The following is a 12691-nucleotide window of genomic DNA, read 5'->3' on the forward strand; positions in this document are numbered from 1 at the left end:
CAGGGTTTTAGGTTTGCTATTATTCTCCCCGCCAGTGGCCAGTGGGTGGGGCAGTAATTATGTGATGACCTTTACCTCGGCAGAAATGTTTAAAGATGAATAATTAAAGCTCCTCCTATAAAAACAGGACAAAGACATCTTTGGCATTCTTAAAAAAAGATTCCATGGGATTAACATACAGGCACCACTATATATAAGATAGATAACGGGAAGAACCTACTGTATAGCACAGGTAACTATACTCAATATTTTGTAATAACCTATATGAGAAAAGAAACTGAAAAAGAATGAATGTATGTATAATTGAATCATTATGCTGTACGACATTGTGGAATGTGAAGTCAAGTGGGCCTTAGAAAGCATCACTACAAACAAAGCTAGTGGAGGTGATGGAATTCCAGTGGAGCTACTTCAAATCATGAAAGATGATGCTGTGAAAGTGCTGCACTCAATATGCCAGCAAATTTGGACAAGTCAGTAGTGGCCACAGCACTGGAAAAGGTCAGTTTTCATTCCAATCCCAAAGAAAGGCAATGCCAAAGAATGCTCAAACTACCGCACAATTGCACTCATCTCACATGCTAGTAAAGTAATGCTCAAAATACTCCAAGCCAGGCTTCAGCAATACGTGAACCGTGAACCTCCAGATGTTCAAGCTGGTTTTAGATAAGGCAGAGGAACCAGAGATCAAATTGCCAACATCCGCTAGATCACAGAAAAAGCAAGAGAGTTCCAGAAAAATATCTATTTCTGCTTTCTTGACTATGCCAAAGCCTTTGACTGTGTGGATCACAATAAACTGTGGAAAATTCTTCAAGAGATGGTAATACCAGACCACCTGACCTGCCTCTTGAAAAACCTACATGCAGGTCAGGAAGCAACAGTTAGAACTGGACATGGAACAACAGACTGGTTCCAAATAGAAAAAGGAGTATGTCTAGGCTGTATATTGTCACCCTGCTTATTTAACTTATATGCAGAATACATCATGAGAAACACTGGGCTGGAAGAAGCACAAGCTGGAATCCAGATTGCCGGGAGAAATATCAATAACCTCAGATATGCAGATGATACCACCCTTATGGCAGAAAGTGAAGAGGAACTAAAAAGCCTCTTGATGAAAGTGAAAGAGGAGAGGGAAAAAGTTGGCTTAAAGCTCGACATTCAGAAAACAAAGATCATGGCATCTGGGCCCATCACTTCATGGGAAACAGATGGGGAAACAGTGGAAACAGTGTCAGACCTTATTTTTCTGGGTTCCAAAATCACTACAGATGGTGACTGCAGCCATGAAATTAAAAGACACTTACTCCTTGGAAGGAAAGTTGTGACCAACCTAGATAGCATATTCAAAAGCAGAGACATTACTTTGCCAACAAAGGTCCGTCTAGTCAAGATTATGTTTTTTCCAGTGGTCATGTATGGACGTGAGAGTTGGACTGTGAAGAAAGCTAAGTGCCGAAGAATTGATGCTTTTGAACTGTGGTGTTGGAGAAGACTCTTGAGAGTCCCTTGGACTGCAAGGAGATCCAACCAGTCCATTCTGAAGGAGATCAGTCCTGGGTGCTCTTTGGAAGGAATAATGCTAAAGCTGAAAGTCCAGTACTTTGGCCACCTCATGCGAAGAGTTGACTCATTGGAAAAGACTCTGATGCTGGGAGGGATTGGGGGCAGGAGGAGAAGGGGACGACAGAGGATGAGATGGCTGGATGGCATCACCGACTCAATGGATGTGAGTTTGAGTGAACTCCAGGAGTTGGTGATGGACAGGGAGGCGTGGTGTGCTCATGGGGTCGCAAAGAGTTGGACATGACTGAGCGACTGAACTGAACTGATACCTGAAACTAATACACCATTGTAAGTCAAGTATACTCCAATACATTTTTTTTAATTGCAGTGAAAAAAAAAAAGATTCTCTCTGTACAGTGGGCTTAAACCAAGGACTACCGGCCTCTAATTCCCAGGTGCAAATTTTAAAGAAAAACAAAAGACTCTAGAGAATATGAGTGGGTAGAAACTGAGGGTAGCAATTGTCCTATAGTGATATGTGTATATTAATGGAATAAAAATCTTTTGAAGTTTAGTAAGATAATACAATGTTGTTGCCGTTTTTCTTTTATTAAGCAGGCTTGTTAGGCCTTGTTTTGTCTGATACTAAAATTCGTATGATAAATGTACATTTTCCAGCAGGTGGTTTTCCAACAACTGTGTGACTGGAAAAAGTTCAGCTCAGTTCAGTCACTCAGTCATGTCTACTCTTCGCGACCCCATGGACTGCAGCACGCCAGGCTTTCCTGTCCATCACCAACTCCCAGAGCCTACTCAAACTCATGATCATCACGACAGTAATGCCATCCAACCTTCTCACCCTCTGTCGTCCCCTTCTCCTCCAGCCTTCAATCCTTTCCAGCATCAGGGTCTTTTCCAATGAGTCTGTTCTTTGCATCAGGTGGCCAAAGTATTGAAGCTTCAGCTTCAGCTCTTCCAATGAATATTCAGGACCAATTTCCTTTAGGATTGACTGGCTGGATTGCCTTGCAGTGTTCTATTTTAAGAAACATAGTATTCTACCTTATGCAAGAGATATAGTACAAATTGGAATGGTTGCTTATAATTGTGAGTTGATTACACAGGAATAACCAATTAGAATCAGTAACAATCTTTAAAAAAAAATCCCTTTTAAAAATAATCAATAGAGAAATGACAATTCAATAGCCACTTATGGAACTATAGCTCTCTCGGTTAAAGTCTGCGAAACATTTTTTTTCATTATGAGTCTGTCAAGATTGTTAGAAACATTTATTTACATGTTTGACATAATTCCTTACATAATATCCAGTTCCAGTTTTCTACCAAAATGTTCCATTTTCTACCAGAATGTTACCAAAATCCATCTGAGAAGGGAGAATATAAGGGGAGCCTCTAGCTTACTCTCCAGAGCCTGGCACTGAACGGCCACTCCATGAATGTGGGGTGAACAAATGGGACTCATCCCAACATGTCACTTTGAATACAACAAAGACAAGCTTTGGGGTTCCAACAGCATGGAAAACACACCATGCTGTGACATCTTGGGCTCAATCAGTGACAGTTATTAAACCCACGTGTGTTCAGAGCAAAAGAGTAGCTGCTGGTATCGGTAACTGCCTAGAACTCTGTCTTTTGAGACTACTGCCTTTTCTGGACAAGGCAGTAATTCCCAGTGTGGGACTTTCCTGGTGGTACAGTGGACAATAATCCATCTGCTAAAGCAGGGGATATGGGTTCAAACCCTGATCCAGGAAGATTCCACATGCCACGCACACAACTAAGCCCACACAGCCCAACTACTGGAGCCTGCTCACTCAAGAGCCTGTGCTCTGCAACAAGAGAAGCCACCACAATGAAAAGCCCGTGCACCACAATGAAGGGTAGCCCTCCTCTCTGCAACTTGAGAAAAGCCCAAGTGCAGCAATGAAGACAAGGACAGCCCAAAACAAGTAAATAATTAAATTAAAAAAATATTAGTCTGTTAAAAAAAATTCCACCCAGCATGATCAAGTCATAGTCATACAAATCCCCAATAATCCAACGAACACTCGAAAGATGAACACAGAACTGATTAGGAAGGTGGCAGAGGTTGAAAGGAGCTAGAGGGAGATAAATTGCTGGAGGAGAAAACTTCCAGAAAGGGATGATACAATTCCCCCTACCAAGCTTGACCTAACCTAACTAATCGACCAATGCACTTCCTTTTTTCCTTCCTTAAAGTTTCATTGAACATCTACTATGTGCCAGGTGGTGTTTGAGACCCTAGGGATATAGCAATGAGCAAAACAGGCACAACTCCTGCTGTGATGGAGTTTACACTCTGGGGTAGCTGATGCAGTGCAAGAATAACACAAGGCTCCTGACGTGAAAGAAGCTGCCAGTTCCCACTCTAGCCTCCAGCCAGGCCCAGCTCAAGAAGACCTCCATGACACCCTGAGGCCTCTAACTAATTAACAGTATTCACATATCACAAGAGGGAAAAAAAAAGTAACTACACGTGGTGATGCATGTTAACTAAACATATTGTGGTAATCATTTTGCAACATGTACATATTTCAGATCATTATGCTATACACCTTAAACTTATATAATGTTCTATGTCAATTATACCTCAATATAATTGGAGGGAAAAAGAAAATAACAAAATATGTTATGGAGGGCTGAGATTCACAGCAACTACTAAAGCCTGTGCACCTGGAGCCCGTGCTCCGCAACAGAAGAAGCCACCGCAATGAGAAACCGGCACACTGCAATAGAGGAAGCCTGTGTGCAGCAACGAGCACCCAGCGCAGCCAAAAACAAAGCAGCGTGTACATGTAAACAAAACAGAACAAACACATGTGAACAGTGACTGAAAAAACAAACATGCCACCTAATCATTGATAGTTACTAACTTTCTACCAAGATTTCACACTTAACGGCTGGGACAGTGCTAGCTATCCAACAGGTTTTAAGTAAAAGTCTGGGGAGAATTTAACATTATATTGAATTTAATGTTTGGACACATCAGATGAACTTCCTGTGATTTATCCTTTCACTCTGGGGTCAAAATATTTTAGCAAGAGTAAGTCAGTGATCTGCATACAGGAAGTGCTGAATGAATGAATGACTCAGCTTCTTAAAAAAGGTAAATTTGAGTTATGCTATTTATCATATCAAAAGCTTAGTAGATGGGTACTATAGTTGACCCTTGAACAACACAGGTTTGAACTGAGCAGGTCCACTTAAAAGGCAGATTTTTTTTTTTTCATGAAATACTACAGCACTTACACCATCTGTTCTTGGTTGAATCCGCTGACTACTGAACCTCAGATAAGGAGGGCTGACTGTAAAGTTATATGTGGATTTTGGACTGCACAGCGTCCTGAACCCCTGTGCTGTTGAAGTGTCAGTTGTATTTGCATCTCCAATCGACAGATGAGGGAAGACACAGGGCTTCCCTGGTGGCTCAGATGGTAAAAAATCTGCCTGCAATGCAGGAGACCTGGGTTGGATCCCTGGGTTGGGAAGAGCCAGGTGGGCTACAGTCCATGGGGTCGTAAAAAGTTGGACACTACCGAGCAACTTTCACAGATGAATACTTTTGAGGTTTTGAGTTGTTCAGAGCCTTGCCCAAGGTCATGCTGCCAGAGAGAAGTAAATACAGCATTGAAACCCAGGGAGTTTGATTCCAATAACTCTTAATATTATGTTGTGCTGCCTCTGCTAAGGGCTAGTCCAGATGAAACTGGCTTTAGATGACTCTCCAGATAATTTACTGGCAATCAGTGTTCTTGTCTGGTCTCTTCCTTGTCATTTGGTTTTCATGTTTTGGATATATTTAGTTTTTTTCTGATTACTTTTGAGCACTGGAAGGTTAGTCCATTCTCATAAATGTAGTATGTTCATTTTCCTTCTCAGTTTCAAGGCTCATTGAAAAATTAGGTGGGATAGACAGTTTTCTTGGAAGACTGACTTTAAGTGGTGTGAGGAAAGTGTGCCTGCCCACAAAATCTCCCCTCCTTGTTGCATGATGTTTAAAATTCCAGTAACATGGCTTTATTGCTTGGCTTCAAGTCATGTCCTCTGTCGAAATTCAAATACACCGGGGACAGGTAAGTAACACTGTAAGCCAAGCAGCCTGCCACCCTGCCTGTTATCTTTCCATCCATCCTTTTCTTCAATAAATATTTGAGACAGACTCTAGCTGAGTAATGGCTGTTGAGATGAAGTATAAAGTTAGTGGTCTCTGCCTTCAGAAAGGTCTTATTTCTGAGAGGAGATGGATGTCAGAGAAACACATTTGTTTTAGATACTATGATGGAAGCATTTATGAGGTATAGGGAAACCCAAAAGGGGATAAATATACTGCTCTACTTGGAAAGATGAGTGGACTGCAAGGAGATCCAACCAGTCCATTCTGAAGGAGATCAGCCCTGGGTGTTCTTTGGAAGGAATGATGCTAATGCTGAAACTCCAGTACTTTGGCCACCTCATGCGAAGAGTTGACTCATTGGAAAAGACTCTGATGCTGAGAGGGATTGGGGGCAGGAGGAAAAGGGGACGACAGAGGATGAGACGGCTGGATGGCATCACCGACTCAATGGACATGAGTTTGAGTGAACTCTGGGAGCTGGTGATGGACAGGGAGGGCTGGTGTGCTGCGATTCATGGGGTCGCAAAGAGTTGGACATGACTGAGCGACTGAACTGAACTGAAGTCCTTCACACTTTAGTAAGAATACATTGTAAAGATTGTTTTCCAGGAGGCATATTTTGGTGACAGGAGAAAGAGTTTGGAGTGAGTGTGAATTCACTGGAATGTTATACATAGAGGAAACAACAGTGAGAAAGAAATTCCATAAAGAAAAACTTGGAATCCAAGTCCTAACACTGAGCTTATTTCAGAACTGAGAGTAGACTGGGCCCTTCTCACTTACATAGCCTGCTCAATTGTCAGGCTATGTGTTGAGAATTTGTAATAAAAGAAAAGTTAGTTTTTCAAAAGGGCTACAAGGAAAGAAAACATTGCTGTGATTGACTGATTGCCACAGAAGCAAGCAGTTCTTAACTGAATATACCAGGGTCAGCAAACCTTTTTTTATAAAGTGCTAGATAGTAAATAGTTTAGGTTTTGTGAGCCATATGTTCCCTGTAGTGGCTACTCAATTCTGTGGTTACAGTGGGAAAGAAGTCATGGACAGTATTTAAATGAATATATGTGGCTGTGCTCCAATATAACTTTATTTACAAAAACAGGTGGTGGGTTGAATTTCTGCCATAGTTTGCTAGACCCTGGTTTATATCATTTCAAAGGCATAGTAAAAGCCCAAGTTAAAGTGTGTTTTAAATAAAGTTTTAATAAGTTTTTGGAGGTGAGGGCCCCTCAGTTCCCTCAATGGACAGCAGGGCCTCATGTAAAGAGCCCTTTGCCTTACACCGTCGGACCGCACAGCCTGGGAAGTAGCCCTTAGAACAAATGACAGGAAGAAGAGAGAGAGAGAGCAAAAGGCAGGCAGGCAGAGGATCTTTGTGCCAAAAATGGCTAGCTATTTAACAAAAACTCATGCTTTCAGTAAATTTTTTGGTTTAAAAAGGTACAGATTGAGTGGTCTGTGGCTGATGCAAAATTATTTTAGTAGTAATGCTTGAGTATTTATTAAACATATGAATAGTTTATAGTAACTTACTCTTTCATTTATTCATTCAAACATTGCCTACTACATGCCAAGTACTGTACTAAGTCCTGAAGAAACAATGTTGAATAATTCTGGGTCATCACCATATACCAAGGTGTCCAAAATACTTCATCTTTGACTCCCTGTGGTGACTTTCTGTAGCTTTTCACTATTTTGTATGTGATGGTGACATACTGAAACTTACCCAGTTTTATAAGGCCTTAAGCCCTCTGACCAAGTCTTCCCTTTGAATCACTGAGGACTATTTCTGTTATTGCCTCACGAAGATTCTGCTGGTCAATAATAGTTACCTGCACATCATCTTTTGCAAATGGTTTGGTGCACCCCAGCAGTTAGCCTTTGGGTCCACTAACTCCAGGTTACATGCAAAGTTGGACAGACTTTACGTGGTCTAGGAAGCATTCCTTGATTAAAGACTCTCTAGTTAACTACCCACTCACAGTCTCTACTCAGATGTTCCACAGGTCCTCAAATTCAACGTGTTCAAACTTTCATCCCACCCACCCACATCCCCTTATCCCCTCCAAGGTTGCCTGTATCAGTGAATGGAGCCATCTGCCACCCAACAGTGCAAGCCAGAAGCTTGGAAGTCATTCTTGACAACTTCCTCCCCCTCACCCCCTGTAGTCTACTATTCACAAATGGTAGGTGGTGGTATCTCCTAACAATCTCCGGAACTGAGATATTTCTTTCTAACTCCACTGCCTTCACCAGAGCCTAACCCTCCAACCTCTCATATCTGAATATTCTAATTGTTCTGCTAGAGTCCACTCTCATCTAAATCTCATGTCTACCCTATATCCATCTGATCACACTGTTCTTAGGGTAAGGAACAAATTCCCTAAATACCCTATTAGACTCTGCATGATTGACTCTAATCAACATCATCTTTCCCTGAAACTATTCTCTTTTCACTTTCTCTGACACATTTGAATTAGGTATCATTTTAGAGCTTAATTCTGGTCTGCACCTGTAGAAGATTTCCATTGATGGCCCCTTTCTTCACCAACCCTTGTATCCATACAGTTTGCCACATAATACTGGTGACACATAATTTCTTGCCCTTGAGTTCAGGTACGTGACTGGCTTTGATCAGTAGAATTAGACAAGGTACAGAGCTCACAGTCCAAGAGGCCATGCATATTTCCACTTATCCCCTTGAACCTCTCCCTTCAACATAACACGCCCAGGGCAGCAATTTGGTCCCATGAAAAAGATGAGGGACACATGGAGTGAACTACCCAGCTGAGCTTAGGCTAGATCAACTGATCCTCAATTAACACATAGATTTATAAGAAACAATAACCAGTTGCCGTTTTAAGGCACTGAAGTTCCAGCTGGTTTGTTACACAGCAATAACTAGTTGACATAAACATAATACTTTGCATTTGCCTATGGCTTTGTAAATATTCTCTACCTAAGATACATTTAGGCCAACTAGCATTAAAATCTACAAGAGTTAAAATCAACAAAGATTGCACAGATGGATCTCATCCTTCCTGCTATTAATAGCAAACTCTTGCTTGAGGATTGAGGGCCAGTAATAAAACAATGGCTAATTCCCTGAGGATGACTTTCCACATGAAATGAAGGCCTTCCCACCAATCCTACAAATTGGGCGGATGAAACTGGGCTTGAATTTTTCCCTTTCTGCCACAGAAGCTCTTCATCCCTGAAAGAAATGGCAAATCCACTGGCAGAGCTGGGCGACCAAGCTGAAAGTCAGAGTTGGTTTCTGAAGTGACACAATCTACCTGCATTCTAGATAAAAGCATAGTTTGTTGTTACAGGCATATTAAAGGTTGCCCTAGATTTAAACAGCATATCTTGTTCCTTTTATCCTTGTCTTCTGAATTTCTCTTTGAAAAACTGTTGAATGTTTCTGGCCTTTACATCTTCTCTACCTTACAAGAACTATTACCAAGTGGATGTTAATTAAACCACAAGGTCAAGTCATTGACAATTCAAAATGAAAACCATGGCCACCTGTGGCTGTCATACCCTACCCACAAATACACCAGCCATAGTAAAATGCTAGGCTCTTAAAGGAGACTCTGGAAATTAATACTGTTTCACCCATAATATGAACAGTGACTTGGGGGCTGTAAAACAAAGTACCCTGATTAATACACCATTGGGTCTGCTATGTCAGAACAGAGGATGTAAAAGTAAAAAGTCAACAGCTTTCATCGCACTGGAGAAAGTAAAGACATACCTGTACTGATGCAATTCTTCTTTCTGAAATAAATTGGAAAAATAAACATTTCAGTATTGCTCAAACCCATCCAAAATTCCAAAGCACACATCTTGAAGGAAGAGGTCATTAACGTCCCCAGTTATTAACGTTTTGGAGTTTTCTTTTTTGGGGAGAAGATTAGAACGTTAGAAATTTGAATAATTTGTTCTTTCTGCCCTTTTAAACCAGCCATGCCTGGCGGTCTTCACACAGCCTGGATTTGCAAGAGAGCCACCTTTACTTTCTAATGCCTGAGAGACCATTTCTAATTCGGGTCCTTTCTTAAAGTGCCTTCAAGGATATTGAAGAAGAAAGTGAGCTCGACCTCCCTCTCCTTCCCCAAACTGCTGCACCCCTTTTGCTTGACAGCCAGCTGTCCTGAAGACTGTGTTCCCCCAGCTCTGTGACTTCCTGTGTTGGCTCCCTCAAGGAGGCGCCGCTGCCTTGCCCCCCCATCCTCGCCAATTTGGCAACCTGGAGACCTATTATGCTTTGCATTCACCAAACGAGAGGCAAGAGGCTTAGAGCTGTGTTACCTGAGGCCCCGGAGGTCCTGGAGTGTGGCTGGGTGCTGAGTGGTCTCCTTTCCGTGGAAAGGAGGCCTGAAGATGTGACCCCTCCTCGAGGTCCTGAGGCACGGGAAGGGCACGCTCTTCACCTGGCCCCATTTGGAGCTCAACCGACTCGGCTGAGTCGAGGGCCCTTTCAGAGTCCAGAGGCAATCTTGAGTGGAGTCTCAGGGGCCACACGGAGTGAGAAGACTCCTCTGTGCTTTCACATACCTTGTTGGAAAGGGGACTTGCGGAGCCAGGGTACTCCTGCAAGTCGCCCCAGGTGCGCACTTCCAAGGCTACGTGCTGAGGCGGCGCATGCCCAGTAGCAGTGCCGCGAGCACCTCCGCGCACACTCCCGCAACCGCGGCTTCTTAACCTCCGCAAAGTGGGCGAGGTTGTCAAGCGGCCAGGGGCTTGCCGGTCAAAGTGGAGAAGATTCCCCTGGTTCTGACAGTGCTTCTTCGACAAGCTTTCCGGGGAGTATGGAGGAGAGGCCTTGCAGGCTGCAGGCTGCACCTCTTGGCGGGATGGCTCCATCTTCTCCATGCCACTAAGAGGCCCTGTTGCTGGAAACTTCCAGGCGATGTCGTCAGAGTTGCTGTTCTCCTGACCACACTGGGGTGGTTCCGTTTCCGTCTTCAGATGCCTGTGTTCCTCAGTGTGTTTCCATCCTTTTCCAAAGGATAATTGCAAGCAAGTGGCTGATCATTAAGGGAGAGCAGAGTGCAAAATCTATTGCAAACAAGGAGATACAGGTGAGAAAAAAGGTGTCTGAAATTTCACACAGAAGCTTCCAGTTAGTCAGAGGAGCTAACGAATGCCTAGTTAACATTAGTATCTGTTATGGTTTGTAGGTAATTAAGATAAGTGTGTCCAGCCTTCCAATCTAAATTGTTTATGTTTTGAAATTTGTTTACCAAATTAAGTCGTTTGGATCCTGCTCCCTGCCTCCTTAAGGGAAGGTTCTTTTTCCATTGGAGTTTCAGTAGGTGAATAAGAAACTCAAGCTGAGATGGACAAAGTGCAAGCTTTACTCAGTGGCCAAATAATGACTAAGCAGAAATTGTGTTCACAAATCAATTTGTCGCCCTGGAGGTGGGCGACAGTGATTTAAAGAATAAAAACAAAGGGAGGAGGAGTGAAGCTAATAATAGGGATTAGTTCGGAGAAGGAAATGGCAACCCACTCCAGTATTCTTGCCTGGAGAATCCCAGTGACAGAGGAGCCTGGTGGGCTGCCTAGGTAGCAACAGAGTCGGACACAACTGAAGTGACTTAGCAGCAGCAGCATGCATTAGTTTACCCTGCAGGGTCAGGCCTTTTTCCAAGGGAGTGGGGTGCCAGCTGATTTTTATCCTTTTTTGGTCTTTAATGTCTGGTCCTAGCAGCCAGTAGGTGTGTCATATACTATGCTAATGTTGTAAAATCAACGTGTGAGACTCAAGATCTGTTGGAGGTCAGATTCATGCCATCTTAGTCCCAGCTGGTTCCATCTGCTTTCTTGTTTGTATCTTCCTTTCTTATCTCTGGACCCTTTAACTTAAACCTGTGTGTTCACTCCTGCTAAAAGCGGTGTGGAGTGAGTTGGCAGGCTTTGAGGACACTCCTGCTGTACAATGGCCACTGATGTGGTGGTGGTAGTGGTTTAGTCCCTAAGTTATGTCCGACTCTTTGCGACTCTATGGACTATAACCCACCAGGCTCCTCTGTCCATGGGATTTCCCAAGCAAGAATACTGTAGTGGGTTGCCATTTCCTCCTCCAGGGATCTTCCAGATGCAGGGATCAAACCTGAGTCTCCTGCATTTCAGGCGTTACCACTGAGCCACCAGGGAAACCCCCATCAGCTGTTTAGGGGGTCATGATGTCAGGCTCTCCTAATTTATTTAATTTTGTTATTTATTTATTGGGCATGGGTTTTGAGGAAAGACTTGGAGCAGCTTTGGCAATATTTACTGTTCAGTAAAGAATTCGCCTGCAGTGCAGGAACTGCAGGAGCCTCTGGTACTATCCCTGGGTTAGGAAGATCCTTGGAGAAGGGCATGGCAACCCACTCCAGTATTCTTGCCTGGAGAATCCTGTGGACTCATGAGCCTGGCAGGCTACAGACCATAGGGATATGAAGAGTGGAACAGGACTGAGGTGACTTAGCATGCATGCACGTTTTACTTAATATCCCTTCTAGATTGAAACAAAAAAACTTTTCAAAACCTTAGTGATCTAAGAGATTAAGAGACTTCTTGGAAGCTACAAAGCTCATCACCTTTTATTTCCATTTTAAGAGAATCAAATATATGTTCAATTTTCCTTACATTCTGCATTTATGTGTGTATGATTGTATATATGTGTGTATGTATGATGTATATATGTATGATTGTATATATGTATGTAAAGGGATGTAAAGAACAAGAAAAACAAGGCCCTTTCCCTCAAGGTTTAAACTACGAAATGCGACATGATTTCAAAGATAGTGATGCAAAGTAATTGGCAAAACACATTTTAGATTTTATCCATCCCCATGTTTTGGGAAAAATAACTTGCCAATTTGAAAAGAAAAACCCAGATGTCACTCAGATGCCCTGCTTCTCATGATTAGAGGTGCTTTCTATGGTTCACTAATGTAGAATTACCTCCTATCTGTTCTTGTTCAAGCAAATCTGATTCTTTGATTTGCCAACGTGATTCATGGTGACATG

General features: G+C 42.7%; 1 protein-coding gene across 3 annotated transcripts in view; it reads right to left on the bottom strand.

The window, feature by feature from the left end:
• The window catches only part of PLEKHG7 (pleckstrin homology domain containing, family G (with RhoGef domain) member 7), a 92288-nt gene that overhangs the window by 75116 nt on the left and 4481 nt on the right, over positions 1–12691 (bottom strand). For all 3 annotated transcript variants that reach the window (XM_010839703.1, XM_010839704.1, XM_010839705.1), the window contains exons 3-4: positions 9980–10729; positions 9423–9445 (exon numbers count right to left, since the gene is read on the bottom strand). In XM_010839703.1, the coding sequence (XP_010838005.1) occupies positions 9423–9445; positions 9980–10543 (587 nt within the window). In that variant the 5' untranslated portion in view covers positions 10544–10729. The remainder of the gene's footprint in view (positions 1–9422; positions 9446–9979; positions 10730–12691) is intronic.

The sequence above is a fragment of the Bison bison genome, unplaced genomic scaffold (genome assembly GCF_000754665.1).
Source record: "Bison bison bison isolate TAMUID 2011002044 unplaced genomic scaffold, Bison_UMD1.0 scf7180017864133, whole genome shotgun sequence".
Classification (NCBI taxonomy): Eukaryota; Metazoa; Chordata; class Mammalia; order Artiodactyla; family Bovidae; genus Bison; species Bison bison.